The sequence below is a fragment of the Barbus barbus genome (genome assembly GCF_936440315.1).
Source record: "Barbus barbus genome assembly, chromosome: 33".
Lineage (NCBI taxonomy): Eukaryota > Metazoa > Chordata > Actinopteri > Cypriniformes > Cyprinidae > Barbus > Barbus barbus.
The window spans coordinates 17,271,977-17,293,787 of record NC_136761.1 but is presented as its reverse complement, the minus strand read 5'-3'; the positions used below and the strand labels follow the sequence as shown (position 1 = coordinate 17,293,787).

General features: G+C 35.3%; 1 protein-coding gene across 1 annotated transcript; it reads left to right on the top strand.

Moving 5' to 3' along the window:
* Positions 1–3,396: 3,396 nt before the first annotated feature.
* LOC306853006 (neuronal acetylcholine receptor subunit beta-2-like) lies at positions 3,397–18,162 on the top strand (the record flags this gene model as incomplete). Its single annotated transcript, XM_079390158.1, has 6 exons — positions 3,397–3,436; positions 10,662–10,807; positions 10,891–10,935; positions 11,020–11,129; positions 11,701–12,661; positions 18,016–18,162. 6 exons carry the CDS (start codon positions 3,397–3,399, stop codon positions 18,160–18,162), a joined length of 1,449 nt encoding a protein of 482 aa, XP_079246284.1.
* Positions 18,163–21,811: the final 3,649 nt, after the last annotated feature.

Below are 21,811 nucleotides of genomic sequence, written 5' to 3'. Positions count from 1 at the left end.
AAGGGACAGGACACTAAACGTGCTGTCGACTGTCATTAAAGGGATAGTTCACCCTAAAATTTTATTTCTGTCATTATTTACTCAGTGGAAAACCAAACAGTTGCTGGTCCACATTGACTTTGATAGTAGGAAAGAAAAATCCTATGGAAGTCACTGAGGACCAGCAACTGTTTGGTTTTCCACCTTCTTCAAAATGGCATTTATAAATGTTCAGCACAAGAAAGAAACTCATTCCGGTTTAAAACGACTTTTGAGTAAATGATGATATAAAAATAAAACATTATGACAGAATTGACAGATGACAGAATATTAATTTGTGGGGGAACTATTCATTTAACGTTAACAAAACAACAAAACGCAGAGAGAAAAATCACTCATTATTCTTGACTGAAAAACTTTAATACAGTTGCTTTAGGAATCAGTCTATCTAGTGTTTTATTTTTATATTTGTTCATTCAATTTCATTGAATGCTCTGCTAAATACACCTATTGTACCTGAAAATAAAGCACTGTTTGTTTTATTTGTATATTATGTGTATTTGTAATGTGTATCTTTGTTCTTATTTTTTAATAAGAAAAATAAAATAATGACAAAGATTTTTTATCTTCGCCCACTTTGGCCTAAATATCTGCCATGCATCTTTGTCTTTCTAGTTTGGCTGTAATGCTCAGACAACTTGTAAAACCAAAATAGTAAAACTAACAAAGAATCGTGATAAAAATCGTGAATCGTGATATTTCTATAAAAAATCGTGATATGATATTTTTCCCATATCGCCCACCCCTATGTTTAGATTATTTAATCAAAATGTTACTGCAGTTTGTGAACATACTACATTGTTACTGTCAGCTTCAGAAAAATGTATTTCAGATATGTCCGTAAAGGAAAGGCTGCATATTAGAATAAACATGTAATGTGCCTGTGCAGAAATCGATATTGTGAATTATTTGTGTATTTCATTATTTCTGTTTGTATCAGGTAACATTATGTGAGGTCCTCTTTCACTCAGACTTAATTAAATTAACAGCCATTTACTCAAAACTAATGGCTGTAACATTTGGGCATGGGTGTGTGAGAGAGCCTTGAGTATATGCATGCTTGTGTATGAAAATGTTTGTGTATGCATAAAAGGCTTAGGAAGTTTAAAGATCCATATAGCCACTTTGTAGAATCACTTACCTTAATGCCTCCTTTGACTGCACAGTTTTCTCTGTTTCTTGCTCTCATGCTTTCTTGATTTCTCGCACTCAGGCATGCATACACTGCAGAGGGCTTGTGGAATGACAAGAGTCCTATTTTCTCCTGTTCTAGGACCATAACGTTAGGTCTGCTTTGTACCTCACCTCAAGGGTCCACTGCTTTGCGACATTTTGTGTGATGTCTTTCCTCATGAGATTTTATGTGTGACAGAGTGTGAGACATTAATTTGCGTCCGTGATTGGGGTTTTCATGGTTAATTAAGTTCATTGAAAGTTAATTAAGAAAACAATGCTTTTCTAGCAATATATTTATCCTTTGAAGTGAGCAGCTGAGAAACTGCAGTAAACTGCAATCAGCTCTCTTCATTCTGAACTTGACACTCATCTATGGATGAAGTCTTGGCTGCAATATTTTGGAATATTTGCACCATCATTGGCCACAAAAAAATAATACTGTTAATGTGACACATTGACATTAGTGAGGTGGGGCATGTTGTCACAATAATGACGTGCTACTAGACAGCCTACTATAGGCTTTTCAGCCTCAATTAACAAGGAAAGGCCAAAATATTAAATGGCAAAAATACACTAGTAGTCAAAGTTTTAAAATGTTTTGGTAAGAAGTCTCTTATGCTCACCAAGGCTGCATTTATTTGATCAAACATATCATAATATTTTAAAATATTATTATAATTTAAAATAACTAATCCTTCAGAAATGATACTAATATATGCTGATTTGGTGCTCAATTTTTTTTAAAGACTTAAAAGTTATTTCCAATAAATGCTGTTCTTTTGAACTTTCTCAAACAATCCTGAAAAAAAAAAGATATCACAGTTTCCAGACAAATATTAAACGGCACAACTTTTTTCAACATTGATGATGATGATGATAAAATGTTCCCTGAGCTAAATCAGCATATTAGAATGATTTCTGAAGAATCATGTGACTGAAGTCTGGAGTAATGGCTGCTGAAAATGTTGCTTTGTCATCACAGGAATAAATTACATTTTAAAATATATTAAAATAGAAAAGGGTGTTTTAAATTGTAATAATATCTCACAATATTGCTCTTTTTACTGTATTTTTAATCAAATAAATGCAGCTGTAGGTGAGCCTTGAAAAGAGGCTTCTTTAATCAAAATCTTAGTTCTTTCATACTTTTGACCAGAAGTGTACATGGTAACACTGAACCGTTGTTTTGACCAGTAGCTTATAAAACTCATGTGCCAGATTCCCCCAACATAATACTTATAGAAAATGCATTTTGGTTTAAATGTATATTTATTATATTTATCATATAGGTGATGGTTGTCTGTTGTGGATTCACGGTGTTCACTTTATACTTTGTATATATAGCAAAATATATACGCTTTGACAACAAAATTTATGTAAATTTTTTGAACAAGCAAGTTTCTGTAAGTTCAAAACAGTTTGTGAGATATAACCCTTCTGACAACTTCTCAGTGTCTCCCATAGTGAGTCAAACTGAAAAACCAACTCATGTAAATGTCTATTAATACCGTTTCTTATGCTCCATGGTGCAGAACACACGACCAGCAAACACTCCTCCCCCGTGACGCACACCTAGCCAATTGCCCATGCAAGCCAGAGTGGCAATTTGCAATTCTTTTAACCATATGCACTTGACTTGAGCCAGTAATTATCATAACTTATCACACTTGGCCATCAACACCTGCTCTCTCTTTAAAACTGTGTAATATTTAAAACGACACCAATGTCATTCGACATGGTATGAGAAAGACAAACGGATTGTTGAAATATTTTTAATAATATGGGACTGTGAACTGTATACTGTTTAAGTGGTAGAAGACTTTTTTACATAAGTTGATGTCAAGTCTACCGCGCGCGCAAGAGAAGCGCACAGTCTGCCGAGAGCGCACGAGTCAGTTCGCGTGCAGAGGAGAAAATCCCAAAGATCTTTTATCATAACGCGCGTGTTTGTGGCTGATTATCACTAAAAAGGAACCGAGCGACTCTCCAGGCGTAAGACGCGCTCGAATTTTTCTCAATCTGAGGCCATAAGAAGCCCGGATCCCGCGTTGTCGCGTACTCAAATCTGTTGTCTCAACCGCAGGGACTGTCGTTGTGAAGTGTGCGGGGAAATGGATCTGTAAAGACGCGATCTTTGCCTGTCAGTTGATGTAAGTGTGGACGGAGGGGCTCCTGCAGGAGATGGCTTCAGGACTTTGGTTTGTTGCGCTCACCGTGGCGAGTAAGCATGCAGCTCTTTTTTTCCATTGATGTGTTGCTTTCATTGAACAGTTGCTTTATCATCAAAACTTACGCTCTTAACCTCTGTTAGTTTAAGTCTTAAATGTGCTTAATTATTTATTTTTTTTGTTAAGTTATTGAAAGTGTGTTTTACGTCTGGTCACAATAGTGACAGTCAAAATGTGTGGATCACAAATTGCGCAGTTACTAAATAAGACAATTGAAAACAACAAATTAGCACAAGTAAAAAACAAATATGGGAAAAATACAAATAAACGATTGTTTATTTAATTGACTCAATATACATTGTTGTAGTGTAAAAAAAAGTGTCACATTACAAATGTGACCAATGAAATCTTTATGACTATGACTTGAGCTAGATCAATTTAATCGAATTTATTAAATTAATAGCTCTTTCTATTTAATATATGTTCTAAATATGATGGTTGCAACTGCATTATCGGAGGTAGTGCTTGCTTTTGTGAAGCTTTGATACAGAAGTACATTTTCAGGATGCATTAAATAGCTTTGGTTTTGTGACACTATTTACACTAGACATGTAAAAGATTCACATGAAGTCAATACAACTTGTGATTTTATTTATAGTTGACAACTCATTGCTCTCATCTCTCTTTAGACCTGTAACCAGTGGCATTAAGGGGTTAAATTGGGTCAGTCCACTTAATGGCACATTCTCAGTTCACTCACAGATCTGTTTCCAACTGTGAAGCATCCCTTCAGTGCCCACACAGCAGAGAGTCTTTTGTGAGTGCATCATGTTTCACTGAGTATGAAGGATGACTTTATTACTTAAAATCATCGATCATTCTCACAATGAACATGAAATAGCTGTTAGATAATTTACAATGAATAGTTATATAGAATAGACCCTTCATCAAGGTTGCATGGTGTTTTCTTGATCTCTGTGTTGTGGTGAAGGGAGACTTGTACAATTCAATATCAGAGTCTCTTTTTCAGTCCATTTCAGGGCATGCATGGTGATAGCGTGTGTGTTTTGGTTCTTGAGGCCTGCTTATGCTAACTCTGTCATAACTCTGATTAGATCTTTTGCTCAGTGAGTCAGAGCTGCAGAGAGGGTCTCTTAAACACATTCATGAGCGTACACACACACACACACACACACACACATATACACATACAGAATAAACCTAGACTTCATAAGAACTTGTTGCTGTGAAGGACAGCTTTTTTTAAAGTCTTGTTTGTACACAAATTTTGTTATTAAATGCCTGAATTGAGTCGTTTTATTGCTTCCATGTATTATCAAACTGAATTGCAGACATATATTACGGCTGGCTTAAGTAAAAAACAAAACAAAACAATTTTTGTGGTATAGAGGTAGTGTTTTAAGTGAGCTCTATTAATTACATTTTATTACACCTTGCGTTCTAACAAAAAGTAAGCCCTTGTATAAGCTATGGATAAGCACTGGGCTCTATTTCCAACTATTGTGATTGCCATTAGCAGTATTGATTCCTGTATCACTGCTTCCGTTAATGATTTTTATTGCTGAAGTATTTCCACTCATTAAGCAGTGAGTCAGTTACACAGAGGTAACCAAGGTCGTGACATGAGCAATCAGATATGTACACTACGTTTTACATTTTTAATTTAGCTGACAATTTTATCCAAAACAACTTCCAAATGAGCAACTCATATTAAAGCAATTCATCTTAAAATTGCAAAAAAGCATGAGAAGTGTTATACAGCTTTTCTGACATTGTTCAAAAAATTACAAAAACGGTTACAAATTACAAAAAAAATCCAAGGCTGCATTCTTTTGATTAAAAACAATAACAATTGTGAAATATTATTACAACTTAAAATAATTTTATATTTAAAAATGTAATTTATTCCTGTGGTGGCAAAGCTGAATTTTCAACAGCCATTAATTCAATCTTCTTTGTCACATGATCCTTCAGAAATCATTCTAATAAGTTGATTTGGCGCTCAAGAAGCATTTCTTCTTCTTCTTCTTATTATTATCAATATTGAAAGCAGTTGTGCTGCTCAACAATATGTTTGTGGAAACTGATTTTTTTTCTTCTCAGAATTCTTTGTTAAATGTAAAGTAAATAAAAGCAGCATTTATTTAGATTTTTTTGTAACATAAATGTACTTTCACTTTTGATCAGTTTAATGCATTCTTGCTGAATAAATATATTATATTTTTATAAATGTTGTGCTAAAGTATTAACCTCAAAAACATGCTCTGCCCAATAAATGGAAGTTAGGCTACCTGAACCAGGTTTTGTATTTGGACATAATCCCAATATGTTGAAAAGAATAAGTGATTATTTTAAAGACAAGCCATCTTGGGTTTCAGTCTCTGTAGGAATTGTGAAAAATGTTCTTTGATTCCAGAAAAAGTGTGATATTCTAAAACCTCCACACAGTCTCAGATTCTTAAACTAATGCAGACAGAAATGGGGAAAAGCCTTCAGCAGAAACAAAGCATCCTCTCTTTTACGGGTAGCATGAAGTGTACTCGACTCTCTCAGACACTGAAATGTGGCACTAGGGTAACGGTTGGGCCATTGCTAGTGAATAAGTGTGTATATATATGTATATAAGTTGTTTGATGCAGTGGAGCTTGGCTGCAGAAGGAGTAGCTTTTAATAATTTAGTTGGTGGATATTTATGCTACTCAAAAACCTATACACTGGTTAAGCACCGTCCTGTCAAAAAGAAGAGAGTAACTGTGTTTAACTTAGAATGGGAAGTGTTTATGTGTGTGAGTCTGTGTTAGTGCTAATATTGAATCCTATGTTATTATTTGTTTCCCTAGTAAAGTATTCTGAGAGTTAGGCTAGGTCTGTGTGTGTTTGTCTGTTGGTGTGTGTCTGCTGCTGCTGTCTGCGTGATGAGGCAGGTTTTATTTTAGTGCAGGTGAATTATTCACAGAGTTAAAGTGCACCGGAGTGGAAAAGCTCAGTGCATGCAACTGTGAGCGTGTGTGTGTGTTGTTTTGTATAATCTTGAGATGGTGTGTGTTTCTTTCCAAGCCCCTGTCCTGCCTTGGTTGTTTAGGAGTGTGTGTTTTTGTGAAGAGCCCTGAAGCAGGACATGGGGCTTGTCTGATTAAGTTGAGGGTTTATAGGGTTTTCAACAGATATTAGTCACCACTCTAGACAGCATCCTCCATACTAAATAGTCATTTTAAACAAGACAGTGTGTTTATGCTGAAGATGTTATATTCTCAAACCATTGTTTTACTGATTTGTTTCTTTATTCTTTTTATATTTATTGTATTGGGTAACTGTATTAATTAATTAGCCTAACTAGTGCAGTCGTCACTATATTGGAGTTTCAGTTGGAAGCAATTGCTCTAAGAAAGGAAGTACAATGATTGACAGTTCAGTTGTGCATCAAAAGCACAAAGATGTGTTCCTTCCTATAGAGTTTGGAGAAACATTTGACATTAGTGAACATTTTTTTTATATGTAAACTTTTAGATATGAATTTAACCTTTTACTGTTATTTTTTTTCTGTTAACAAGTCTAGACTAATAGACTGCTCAAACACACTGGTGTTGAGAACAGTTTTCATTCTTTCATAATTATGGAAGCCATCTAAAAAATATAATAAAAAAAAAAATTAAAAACAAATGTAAATTTAAAAGTTTAAAATCTCACATTTGGGAGAACACAACTTGGAGAAGTGACAATTCCAAGAAATATACTGTATCACAGTTGTGAGATAAATAGTTGCAGTGACTTTTTTTTTATTTTTTACCCGTTTCCACCATGGTATAAAAAAAATAAAAAAGGTAATTGTGAATTTTATTTCACAATTTATTTTTCCTGCAATTCTGAGTTTATATTGGTGTAACAAAGTTCGTAGGTCGGGAAGAAGGAGGCGGGAACCGGCAAACATTTAAGAATTTAATAATCAAAATAAACAAACGTAAAAGTAAAGCGGCAGCCCCTCACGGACGACTGCCGCACACAAAATAATATCCAGGCCTGGTCCTCTCTCGTCTTCCACTGTCGTCACTCCTCCTTTTATCCTTCCGGAGCTCCTCCGTGGGACTCGAGACCGGTGAGTGTCGCAGGTGTCGCTCATTATCATTAACTCCACCGGCCTCGCTCCGTTCCCACGGCTCTCGGCCCCGCCCCACTCACCACAATTGGATTTTTGTTTCTTGCGATTCTGAAAAGAAAATCAGAATTCCGAGATGTAACCTCAAAATTCTTGCTTTCTCATAATTCTGAGTTTACATCTTGCAATTCTGACTTTTTTCTCTGAATTCTCAGTTTACTTAGTAATTTTTTTTTTTCTGTCATGACTGAAAAATAATAAAAAAGATAATTGTGACTTTCAGTCTCACAATTCTAAGTTTTTTTTTTATCAGAATTGCAGATTTATTTTATTCGTGAAGAAAAAGAAAAGTCCGAAATCTGAGATTAAAAAGTCACCTTTTTTCTGTCGCAGAAAGACGCTTTCATAAGAAACACACTTCCGTACAGAATTGCTCATAAATCAAGAACTAAAAAGCCTTAGTAGGTTATATATTTTTATATAACAGTTATGTTATACAGTAGTTATATGTTTTTAATATGCAAGTAAACAAACCAACAAAAAACACTTCCGATGTTCCAATGTCTTGCCCATAATGCTGAAATCATTATGGGCATCATAATCTGAAACAACTGGGAATGAAAACTAACATGGCTACTGCTGTGTTTGTAGTGTTCATTTATGGTCCTATCATTTTGCTTACTAAACTCTCATTATGATAATTACTATCAGACTCTGCTTTCATATGCTGTAATATGGGAGCTTGTGATAAAGAGAATGTGTCCTGATGGGGCAGTGATGGGCTGAACCGCTGACTCATGTTTGGCATTAAAGAATGATCGTCCCCGTGGGGTCTTAATGAGAGATGTGGCATAGGGCTTCTGTGACCCTCTGCATGCTGTCCGTGAATCATGAGGATTGTTGCTTCGGTGCATCTTGTTTACAGATGAATGTGGCTCATTATGTAACTGTCAGGATTCATATTAATGTATGTTAATTCTTTTGAAGGGATAATGAAATTTGAGTTTTATGAGAGATACAGGTAGCATCAACGTGAATAAAGAGATTCCTTATTTTGCAGAAATATTCGTAGTAGGGCTGCCAGTTGAATAAACGAGTTAATAATATGATTTGTGGATTAATTAATTTGATGACAAAAGAAATACTGAAGATGAATACATTATAAAGATGGCTCATAAGACATCGAATGAACATTAATATGTAGCTTCAGGAGTTAATAAAGTGTTTATTTATCTGTGCACATCTGCCATTTTGAATAATAACCTCCAAAAATGTGTTCTCAAAAGATTGTTGTGTATGAAAACATTTACTCTCAGCTTTGGGAAATTCTTGGAGAGTTTCAGATTGGTTGTAATTGGTTTGCTCACATGGCTCCCAAAATGGCTTATCAAGGCATTCATTTAATTTGTCACATGTTTCAGTTGTACTTGAGCTGTTAGTCAGATGGAGTATGTCTCACTGAGCACAGGCTGGGTGATTGTGTGTTGAATGCTGACTGCTGCCCCAGTGCTTCTACTGTCAACTTTAATCTTGTAGTCTCTGTACTCATTGTCCCCGCAGTGCACTGCTTGTCCACAGAGTGATGTCATTTGTCCTGACTTGCTGTCCCTTAGAGACAGTGGCACAGAAACACCAGTAGAGTTTTGGGCTTTCTCTTTTCTTCTTTCTGAAATTTACTCTTTGGCCTGCCTATTCAAAAGTACCTTTTAGTTGCATGTGCCAATGGCGAGTAAATGTAGAAAATCTAATAAAATCAATCATAAAATGTTTTTATTGGCCATGAAAGTTCATTTTGTTTCCTTAAAATATAGTTCTTTGTTTGACTATATACAGTGGAAGTCAAAACTTTACATACACCTTTCAGAATCTGCAAAATGTAAATTATTTGACCAAAATAAGAGGGATAATATAAAATGCATGTTATTGTTTATTTAGTACTGACCTGAATAAGATATTTCACATAAAAGATGTTTGCATACAGTAATACAAGAGAAAATAATAATTGAATTTATAAAAATGACCCCGTTCAAAAGTTTACATACACTTGATTCTTAATACTGTGTTGTTACCTGAACAATCCAAAGCTGTTTTTTTGTTTAGTGATAGTTGTTCACGAGTTCCTTGTTTGTCCTGAACAGTTAAACTGCCTGCTGTTCTTCAGAAAAATCCTTCAGGTCCCACAAATTATTTGGTTTTCCAGCATTTTCCAACCTTTCCAACAATGACTGCATGATTTCGAGATCCATATTTCCACACTGAGGACAACTGAGGGACTCATATGCAACTATTACAGAAAGTTCAAACACTCACTGATGCTCCAGAAGGAAAAACCATGCATTAAGAGCCTTGAAAACTTTTGAACAGAATAAAGATGAGTAAATCTTTCTTGTTTTGCCTAAACATCCTATTTTTTTAATTTAGTACTGCCCTTCAGAAGCTACAGAAGATGCTTACATGTTTTCCAGAAGACAAATTAAGTTAAATTTACCTTGATCTTCAAATTCAAAAAGTTTTCACGCCACGGCTCTTAATGCATGGTTTTTCCTTCTGGAGCATCAGTGAGTGTTTGAACTTTCTGTAATAGTTGCATATGAGTCCCTCAGTTGTCCTCAGTGTGGAAAGATGGATCTCAAAATCATACAGTCATTGTTGGAAAGGTTGGAAAATGCTGGAAAACCAAAGAATTTGTGGGACCTGAAGGATTTTTCTGAAGAACAGCAGGCAGTTTAACTGTTCAGGACAAACAAGGAACTCAAGAACAACTATCACTAAACAAACAAAAAAAAACAGCTTTGGATCGTTCAGGTAACAACACAGTATTAAGAATTAAGTGTATGTAAACTTTTGAACGGGGTCATTTTTAATTCAACTATTGTTTTCTCTTGCAGACTATGTAAACATCTTTTCTGTGAAATCTTATTCAGGTCAGTAATAAATAAACAATAACATGCATTTTGTATGATCCCTCTTATTTTGGTAAAATAATTAACATATTGCAGATTCAGAAAGGTGTATGTAAAGTTTTGACTTCAACTGTGTATTTATAGCATTGGATGTATTGAAGGTGTTACAAATTCTATGTGGAAATCCCAAGTAAACCATTTCTTCCATTCAAGTCAGAACCTTTTCTTAAACATTTTTAACCTGTTCACATCTGTTTTCAGCTATATGGTGTGCAGAGGTGGAGGAACGTTTGGTAAACTATTTACTCTCCCCTGACCGATACAACAAGCTGATCCGTCCGGCAGTCAACAAGAGCCAGCAGGTTACCATTGCAATCCAAGTGTCCCTTGCCCAGCTCATCAGTGTGGTGGGTAGTTGAAACATGAGGAGCTGCCACACATGGCACATTTTATTAAATTAATGTTTGCAATATCTATGCTTGTTTTTCAGAATGAGAGAGAGCAGATCATGACCACAAACTGTTGGCTCACTCAGGTATGAGCAGTGGAACTTTTGTGTTTGGGTTGTAATTTGAATAAATAAATAAATAAATCTTTCTAAATTATGTTTCTTTGGCAGGTATGGAATGATTACCGGTTGATGTGGGATCCAGAGGAGTATGAAGGGATCAGGAAAGTTCGCCTTCCTTCCCAGCATATATGGCTGCCTGACATTGTCCTGTACAACAAGTGAGAAATTTTCCAGCCCTTCTGTTGTCATTTATTCACCCTCATGTCGTTCCAAACCTGAATGTCTTTCTGTCTGTTTTTGCTGATACACTGAAAATCTGCGGGGTTCAGAACCACACGGGTCTTTCATTGCATGACCAAAGAATTAAAAATATCTTTTAAAAAAAGTCATACAGGTTTGGAAGGACATGAGGGTAAATGATGTTAATTTTTTGCTGAAATATCACTTTAAATAATTTACAAGAGGTTTTATTTATTCAAAGGTTGAATCCTTATAAAAATACAGGTTGCAGCAGCAGCTTATTTTGTAATCTTTTTACAATGCTGCATCAATGCAGTATTTGGACAGGGTTTCACCTTTACCAAGGACAGAGTTACTGCGTTAATCTCAGGAATTGAGGCTGAGATTAGAATGACAGCATTTTTCGCATGATGATGAGCTGGCACTCAGGATAAGAGTATCAGCTTTAACTTTCCTTTATTATGCACTTTATCATGCACACAAGCAAAAAAGGATACTTTGCTTTTTATATTTAAAACAACAAATTTAAAACAATGTGTTTATTTTTAGTGCTGATGGGACCTATGAAGTGTCTTTCTACTCCAATGCGGTTGTGTCAAATAACGGTGAGGTTGCCTGGTTACCACCAGCCATTTATAAGAGTGCCTGTAAAATTGAGGTCCGGGACTTCCCCTTTGACCAGCAAAACTGCACACTCAAGTTCCGCTCATGGACTTATGACCACACAGAAATCGACCTCATCTTGTTGTCGGACTTTGCCAGCCGAGATGACTTCAAGCCAAGTGGTGAATGGGATATTGTGTCCTTGCCTGGTCGCAAAAACGAAGACCCAAATGACGCCACATATTTGGATATAACGTATGATTTTATCATCAGACGCAAACCGCTGTTCTACACCATTAACTTAATCATTCCATGTGTTCTCATCACTTCACTGGCCATCTTAGTTTTTTACCTCCCGTCAGACTGTGGGGAGAAGATGACTTTGTGTATCTCTGTTCTTCTGGCCTTAACTGTGTTCCTCTTGCTTATTTCCAAAATCGTACCGCCGACCTCACTCGCTGTGCCCCTCATTGGAAAGTACTTGATGTTCGCCATGGTCTTGGTGACATTTTCAATTGTTACAAGTGTGTGTGTGCTAAACGTGCACCATCGTTCCCCAAGCACACACACTATGCCCAAGTGGGTCAAATATTACTTCCTGTTCCGTTTACCTGGTTTCCTATTCATGCGACGACCGGGAGAGTCCAACAAACATGAGAAATTTCACAGGAAGCACCAGCAGGGCTCTTCATCAGATCTCCCAGCAAAAAGTGAGGCGAATGAGACTGATTCCACCTTCTTTGTCAATGAAGATGCCAAGCACATTGGTTGGAGACCTGGCGAGTTGCAGGAAAGCACAGAATTTCGTAAGCGAATGGCGGTAAAGTGCTCTGCAGACATGGAGGAGGCTGTGAAGGGAGTCCGATATATCGCTGACAAGTTGAAGAATGAGGATGATGATGAAGGGGTGAGTGTTGAGTTTCACTTAAATAAACTGAAAAAATAAAATTGTTCAATGGACCTATCTAAATTTGTTTTAGATATGTGTGTATATATATATATATATATATACACTGTATATACAGTGCTGCTTGAAAGTTTGTGAACCCCGTGCAGAAAATGTGAGTAATTTTAACAAGATAAGAGACAAAAAGTAGCTGAAATTATTAAAATAACACCATTCAAAAGTTCTTCAAAGGTTCTTAATACTGTGTGTGTTTACCTGAATGATCCACGACTGTTTTTTGTTTCGTGATGGTTCTTCATGAGTCCGTTGTTTGTTCTGAACAGTTAAACTGAGCACTGTTCTTCAGAAAAATCCTCCATGTCCTGCGGAATCTCCAGAAGGAAACACGATGCATTAAGTTAACTTTTTGAGCATTACCTTTTTAAATTTGAAGATCAAGGTAAATTGTACTTAATTTGTCTTCCGGGAAAACAAGTAATTCAAGTATCTTCTGTTGCTTCTGAAGGGCAGGTCTAAATTAAAAAAATATATATTTCTACAAAATAAGAAAGATTTGGACATCTTCATCCTGGCTCTTAATGCATCGTGTATCCTTCTGGAGTGAATGTTTGAACCTTTTTTTAATAGTTGTGTATGAGTCCCTCAGTTGTCCTCAGTGTGAAAAGTTGGATCTCAAAATCATACAGTCACAGCTGGAAAGAGTTCAAATATGCAAAAGATGCTGGAAAGCTGAAGATTCCGCAGGACATGGAGGATTTTTCTGTAGAACAGTGCACCGTTTAACTGTTCAGAACAAACAAGGGACTCATGAACACCCATCACAATACAAAAAACAGTCGTGGATCATCCAGGTAACCACACACAGTATTCAGAACCAAGGAGATATATATACACACAACAAATCCATTAAATATAAAATGATTAATTTATATGAACATTTACACACACATATATATATAATATATATGTATATATATATATATATATATATATATATATATATATATATATATATTTATATATATACAGTGGTGTGAAAAAGTGTTGGCCTCCTTCCTGATTTTAAATTTTTTTGCATTTTTGTCACACTTTAATGTTTCAGATCAAACAAATTTAAATATTAATCAAAGATAACACAAGTAAACACAACATGCAGTTTTTGAATGTTTGAATGAAGTTTTTTTTTATTATTAAGGGAAAACAAACTCCAAACCCACATGGCCCTGTGTGAAAAAGTGCTTGCCCCCTAAACCTAATAACTGGTTGGGCCACCCTTAGCAGCAACAGCTGCAATCAAGCGTTTGTGATAACTTGCAATGAGTCTGTTACAGCGCTGTGGAGGAATTTTGGCCCACTCATCTGGAGTGGAGGGTTTTTGAGCATGAACCGCCTTTTTAAGGTCATGCCACAGCATCTCAATAGGATTCAGGTCAGGACTTTGACTAGACCACTCCAAAGTCTTCATTTTGTTTTTCTTCAGCCATTCAGAGGTGGATTTGCTGGCGTGTTTTGGATCATTGTCCTGCTGTAGAACCCAAGTTCGCTTCAGCTTGAGGTCACGAACAGATGGCCGGACATTGTCCTTCAGGATATTTTGGTAGACAGCTGAATTCATGGTTCCATTTATCACAGCAAGTCTTCCAGGTCCTGAAGCAGCTAAACAGCCCCAGACCATCACATTACCACCACCATATTTTACTGTCGGTATGATGTTCTTTTTCTGAAATGCTGTGTTACTTTTACGCAGAGGTGGGTAGTAACGAGTTACATTTACTTGAGTAAATTTTTTGAGTAACTAATACTTTTAGAGTATATTTAAAATTGGGTACTTTTACTCTTACTCAAGTACATTTTTAGTGAAAAAAACGGTACTTTGACTTAGTTACTGTGGGCGACGCTCCTCTCGTTACTTTATCTTAATGCAATACGTAATAAAGACAAAAATGCTTCAATTTATTCCAAACGCGCCGTCTACCTTTCTCTGGGCAACGAGCGATGTCCGTTCACGTATGATTCATTCTTTTGAGTCAATTCTGTTCGAAGGCTCGATCAAACCAGTTGGCAAACCAGTGAATCGGTTCGCGAATCAGTTTGAATGATTCGTTCAGTTCCCTGCCGCACGCGCTGAGTCTCTGAAGCGGTTCTCACTCAGATAACAGAAAGTTTAAGAACATCAAGAGCGATGAAGACATGGCTTTGGATCTACAGTCAATTGAAAGCAAATCTGCAAAGGCTATGGTTTGCTAGCTATGAAGATCTTCATTAGATGAACACCGCGTGTGCTGTCGGTTCCACAGGTATAGATTCGATTACAGTACACGAACCACTATGACATTACCATTTTTTTGTAAATGTACCTTATACATTAAATACAATCTAGAATTAATTAATTAAATAAGCTGTCACAGAGTATGAAATGAACACCCGCCAAACCCCCGTTAGTTCCAGGAGGAATGCCTTTGCTTAGACACAATTAATATTGATATTTTCACAATATTTACGCTTGCAGAAATAAAAGCTACATTTGTTTACATTTTGCGGAACAGACGGAAGAAGATCCGTCATATGCATTTATTTTGTTATGTTCAGATGTTCTGTAGCGTTCATGTGAGGAGATTTCTATCTTCTCCGTGTCAGAGGTTATATACATACAAAATACATAATTAATCAATATACTTAATTAATAACATAATATACTTTAAAATATAATTTAATTCATTGATGCAAATCGGAATTTTTATCAGCTGTTACTCCAGTTTTCAGAGTCATATGATCCTTCAGCAATCATTCTAATATATTGATTTATTATCAGTGTTGTTGAAAACAAACAGCATATGCTAGTTTGGTATGTTTTGAAGCTGTGATGCTGGTTTATGCTGGTCCTTAGCTGGTCATGTGCTGGTCTTAAGCTGGTCAGACCATTTTAGGACCAGCTTAAACCAGCCCAAACCAGCATCCCATGCTTCAAAACATACCTATACCAGCATATGCTTTTTTTTCAACAGGGATTTGCTGCTTTTTTTGGAACCTGTGACATTTTGTTCACAATTCTTTTATGACTAGAAAGCTGAAAAGAACAGCATCGATAATAAATCAAGATATTGGAATGATTTCTGAAGGATTATGTCACACTGAAGACTGGCTTAAAGGCTGATAAAAATTCATTTGCATCACTGAAATAAATTACATTAAAAAAACATCTTTTGAACGGCAGTTGTGTGTGTGTGTATATATATATATATATATATATATATATATATATATATATATATATATATATATATATATAAATTGTATCTAAATATCTATACATCTAAATAAAAATAGACTATATTCAGTATATGATCCAAAGTAGCGAGTAACTAACTACTTGAGTAGTTTTTTTTTATCCGATACTTTTTTACTCTTACTCAAGTAACTATTCAGACTATTACTTTTACTTGAGTAAATATTTCTACAAGTACTTTTACTTTTACTTGAGTACAGTTTTTGGGTACTCTACCCACCTCTTATATATATATATATATATATATATATATATATATATATATATATATATATATATATATATATATATATATATATATATATAAATTAATCAAATTGGATATTTAATGGATTTGTTGTTGTGTGTATGTATGTATATGTATGTATTCATACCCCTTCATTTTTTTCACGTTTTATGTTGCTGCCTTATTTTAACTGCTTTAAATTATTATTTTTTCTACCTCAGTCTACACTCCATACACCATATTGGCAAAGTAAATACAGAATTGTCACAACTTTGTAAATTAATTACAATAAAAAAACTGAAATAGGTACATTGCATAAGTATTCATACCCTTAACTAAATATTTTGCTGAAGCACCTTTACAGAGCCTCAAGTCTTTTTTGTTTGATGCGACAAGCTTTGCTCATCATCGTTTGGCAATTATCTGCCATTCTTCTCCTCACCTCTTCACCTCTCAAGCTCTGTCAGGTTGGATGGGGGCAGACACACATTTTCAAGTTTCTCCAGAAATTTTTGATGGGGTTCAATCCCAGGCTGTGGCTGGGCCACTCAAGGACGTTCACAGAGTTGTCTGTAAGCCACTCTTGCTGTGTGCTTAGGTTCATTGTTTTGTTGGAAGGTGAACCTTCTGCCCAGTCTGAGGTTCTGAATGCTCTGGACTAGGCTTTCATTAAGGCTATCTCAATATTTTGGTGCATTGATCTTTTCTTCTACTCTGATGTGTCCCTCAGTCCCTGCCGCTGGAACACAGCCCCACAGCATGAGGCTGCTACCAGCACACTTTACTTTTGGGATGGTACTCTGCAGGTGATGAGCAGAGCTGGTTCCCTTCAAACATGATGCTTTGAATTGAGATTCATCAGACCAGAGAATCTTGTTTCTCAGAGTCTGACGGTGCTTTTTTTTGTAAATTCCAAGTGTGTTCTTTTGTCTTCACTGAGGAGAAGAAGAGTTTGGCCACACCGCCATAAAGCTCAGATCGGTGGAGTGTTGCAGTGATGTTTGCCCTTCTGTAGATTTCTCTGTAGATCATATCTCCACATATGATCATGGAGCTCAACTAGAGTGACCATCAGGTTCTTGGTCATCACTCTAACCAAAGCCCTTCTCCATCAATTGCTCAGTTTTGCCAGGAGGCCAGCTCTAAGAAGGATCCTGGTTGTTTCAAACTTCTTCCATTAAGGGTAACAGAGACTACATGCTTCTGTGACCCATCAATGACCATCACAATTTTTTCTGAACTCTTCCCCAGATGTGTGGCTTGATGCAAACCTGAGCTGTACAGACTGTTCTTTTGACCCCAGGGCTTGGTTTTTGCTCTGATATGCATTATCAGCTGTTGGACCTTTTATTAAGATGTGTGTGCCTTTCCAAATCATACCCATTCAATTGAATTTGCCACAGGTTACCTTCACTCAAAGTCTAGGAACACCTACAAGCAATATGAATGCTCCTGAGCTAAGTTACAACTGTCCCAGATAAGTGTATGAGTACTAATGCAATGGAATCATTTAAGTTTTTTTATTTTTAATAAATTTGCAAAGATGTTAACTTTTTTTTTTTTTTTGCCATACCATTATAGTGTATAGTGTAGATTGATGTGGAAAAAAGTAATTTAAAGCAGTTTAACTTAAGGCAGCAACATAAAACGTGATAAAAATGAAGGGGTATGAATTGAAGACTGGACAGCTGCTGAAAATTCAGCTTTGTCATCACAGGAATAAAATTTATTTTAAAATATATAAAAAAATAGAAAAATCTTAACAACTCCAAACTATGGAATGGTAGTGCAGATATATCAAACATAAATTCAAATAATCTGCATATTCTCTCTTTCTCACAGATTATCGAGGACTGGAAATATGTGGCTATGGTGATCGACCGTCTGTTTCTGTGGATCTTTGTTTTAGTGTGTGTTTCAGGAACCACTGGCCTCTTTATGCAGCCGCTCTTCAAGAGCTATAACACACCCTCCACTGATGATTTGTAGATCACATAAAGTCAGACCAGCTTCAACCCAACCCATATGGCTGTTTATTTTCAATGCACAACCTAGTCTTATCACAAACTTCACATGACAATCTTCTTATTTCAATAAATATTGTAGCAAAAAGTCCAACAATGGACTTCAAACCTGACACATTTCATAAAGTGTTAAGCTCTGTGTGCCATTCAATGCACAATATCACAAAATTCTTAGATGCCGTTGAGTCAGAGCACAATGCTGGACACACAGTGAATATTTAGCTGCCCTAACACTGACCCGAACTCAAAAACCCTTCAGAACTGTCATTCAACCACAATATTTAGCCCTGGAGGCCTCAACATTATCTAACCTCTCATACAAAATGAAGCTCAAAATCCCAAAATGGCTTTAAACCAACTGTACCCTTGACTTGATTTGTCAAAACTGAGTGTTTTTCTTAAACGTATTCTAATTTCCTGACATTTCCAATTGCTTGTGTGCAGGTTGCATTCAAATCTGCACACTTCTACATAAAAAAACACTTGTTTACATCAGAGAACCTCATAGACCTCATAGACATCATAGACCTGTAATGTGTTTAAGGTGCTTTGACACATCAGGACTACAATATATATTGTCTTTAAAAACGTCCATCCTAGCTCAGTACCAATGTGGGTATTTATTTAACTCAAATAATAAGCTTTTTACTGGAATATAGATCTTACACCTTAACATACTGTACACACATGTGCATGCACTGTTCTTTAATACACATTTTCACATAATTTTGCCCCTTATTATACTTAGATTGGTTTAAACATTACATGAACAGCATCTTGCTGCAGCATTTTGATTGACCTTTACAGACAGATTTTTGGACATGTGCTGTCGTTGGAATGATTGATTGAGTACTTCATATTATTATTATTATTATTATTATTATCATAAAGTTATTTTATTATGGTGGTTATGTGATGTATTAAGAAAAGAATAAATTAAAACCATACAAATTTTTTGTCACTTTTGCTTTCATTTTTTAAATGTGTTTAATGTTTTATTTGTTAGGGACAGATACAATAAACATAGATGACACCGAAATAACAGTCATCCCATGCATGTACCAGTGTTTATAGCCAAAGCTAATTCACAACACTTGTCCCTAGGAGGGCTTTTATAAATTACAATTACAAGAAAACAAATAAAAATAAAATAACAAGTAGCACACAAATTTATAATACAAGTACACTAAACATGACCAAGTTTGTCGATGTATCAACCAAGATTTTGTGGCTTTTTAAAAATGATTATAATTTGCAATATATTTTAAATAGTCAGCCAATGAATACATTTTTTTACACCTTTCACAGAGAGAATGAATGAGAGAGCAGTCTGAGCAAATGATGTTTTACAATATATAATTCTACAGTTTCCACTAGAAGCCACTCTAGTGGATCTACTGCTTACCTGCAATCTCACAAAAAAATGTACATAAAGGCGTAGGAGCAAGTCCATTTAAACATTGAAACACAAGCTTTACATAATGAAAAAAGACAAAGTGAGCAAAGCTCAAAATCGTGTATTTACTGAGAACCTGACAATGATGGGATCTTATTTGCTTTCTATCTAAAACTTTCAAAGCTCTATTGTAAAGACATTCAACCTGATTAATTATACATTGATTTGTCTGAGACCAAATAGATAATCCATATGCCATATGTGATAATATCATCGAATTTAAAAACAAAAAAGCATGATCATATGTTAAACAATTTCTTATTATTCTAAAGCTGGCAAGATATGCCTTAATTGTTTTACGCAACTTTTTAACATGATTTTTAAAATTTAACTGAGAATCTAAAATCATGCCAAGATATTTTTCTTCTGATACTTGTTCTATAATCTCATCTTTAATTTTAATGTTTAATGATTCTGTTACCGATAATTTTGTTATTGAAAAGCATATGGACTTTGTCTTTTTAAAAGAGGCATCAAGCCAAGCTGACACTTTCTCTACGTTTTTTAATAACTTTTCTTCGATTTCCACACAATTCCTACCAGATACATAGATGACCGTATTATCAGCATACATTTGAAGACTTACATCAGGACACACTTTTGGAAGATCATTAATATAAATACTAAAATTAATCGGACCCAAAATTGTTCCCTGAGGAATTCCTATATCGATATTATGTGGAACTGACTTAACATTATTAATGACAACACTTTGTTCACAACCTTTTAGATACGAATCAAACCATAACAGAGATTGTTTTGATATATTGTACTTTGTTATTTTTGACATTAAAATATTATGATTTACGGTATCAAATGCTTTTTTCAAATCCAGGAATACTGCATCAACTTTGAGTCCTTTATCAAGTGACCGCTTAATATTTTCTAATAATAAGCAAGTAGCTGTTTCTGTAGAATAATTATGTCTAAAACCAAATTGTAAGGGGTGTAAAAGATTATTATTCTCTAAGTGATGCAAAAATTGTTCTGATACAACCTTTTCCAGCACTTTAGAAAGAACTGGAAGAAGACTATTGGTCTATAGTTAACCATATCATCTGAATTCCCACATTTGAAAATAGGCTTCACCAATGCTTTTTTTCAACTATCAGGAAACTGCCCAGCTCTGATAGAAAGATTAATTAGGTGAGTAAGGGGCTTAACTAACCTTTCTTTAAAAAAAAAAAAAAAGACAGTGTCAAGATTATATATATCTTTAGAATATGTTACATTTTGCTGCTAATGTATGATTACAAATAAATTTTTATATGCAGCTTATGAATATATAAATTATTAGCAAACAGCTGTGCTTATCTGTTTTTGATAGTGTTGGCTTAGTAATATTTCTACGCTGTTTGCAACAAAATGATTCAGTGCGTTTAGCACAATTTTTAAAGAAATAGTTCACCCAAAAAATAAAACCATAAGGCTGTTCAAGATGTAGATGAGTTTGTTTCTTCATTGAAACAGATTTGGAGAAATGTAGAATTATATCATGGTCACCAATAGATCCTCTGCAGTAAATGGGTGCCATCAGAATGTGTTGCTTTTGGTCCGATGGTGATTTCATATTTCATAATAAATAATGCTTCCTCCAGTCAAAGTCCATCACCTGTTGTCCTTTTATATCAAAATCCACTGACATTTTTGTTTGGAACTGTGTTGGACTGTTTTCACTTTTAAACAGTGCTTGATCTGTGCACATTGCTCTCCTGATTCAGACGAGATGACTTCTAGGATGGCCTGAGTGTGAATAGATCTTTAGAAAATTTTCATTTTTGGGTGAACTGTTCTTTTAAAAACCTCTGGGTCATTAAAACCCTAAAATAACTTTAGAAAAAAAAAATGAATGTTGAAACTATTTTTTTCTATGCTTCCACATGACTGCTTATAACACTACACTGGTAAATAAAATCAAAGCATGCAGCTGCTATGCAGAAGGGGGACTTTTCACCTCATCACGTTAAGCACCAATTCTACTTGCTGGGGTTTAGGACTGTATTTTTGCTTTGTTAATTTCTGAGGACTCTAAGAGATATTTTTAGTGTTTTTCAATGTTAACTCATCATGACTGTGGCTCTGCTGATTTGACAGGTGGCGACAGTGCAGTCAAGGGATTGTGCAAATGGAAGCTGAGATGCATTATTTAAAGGAGTGT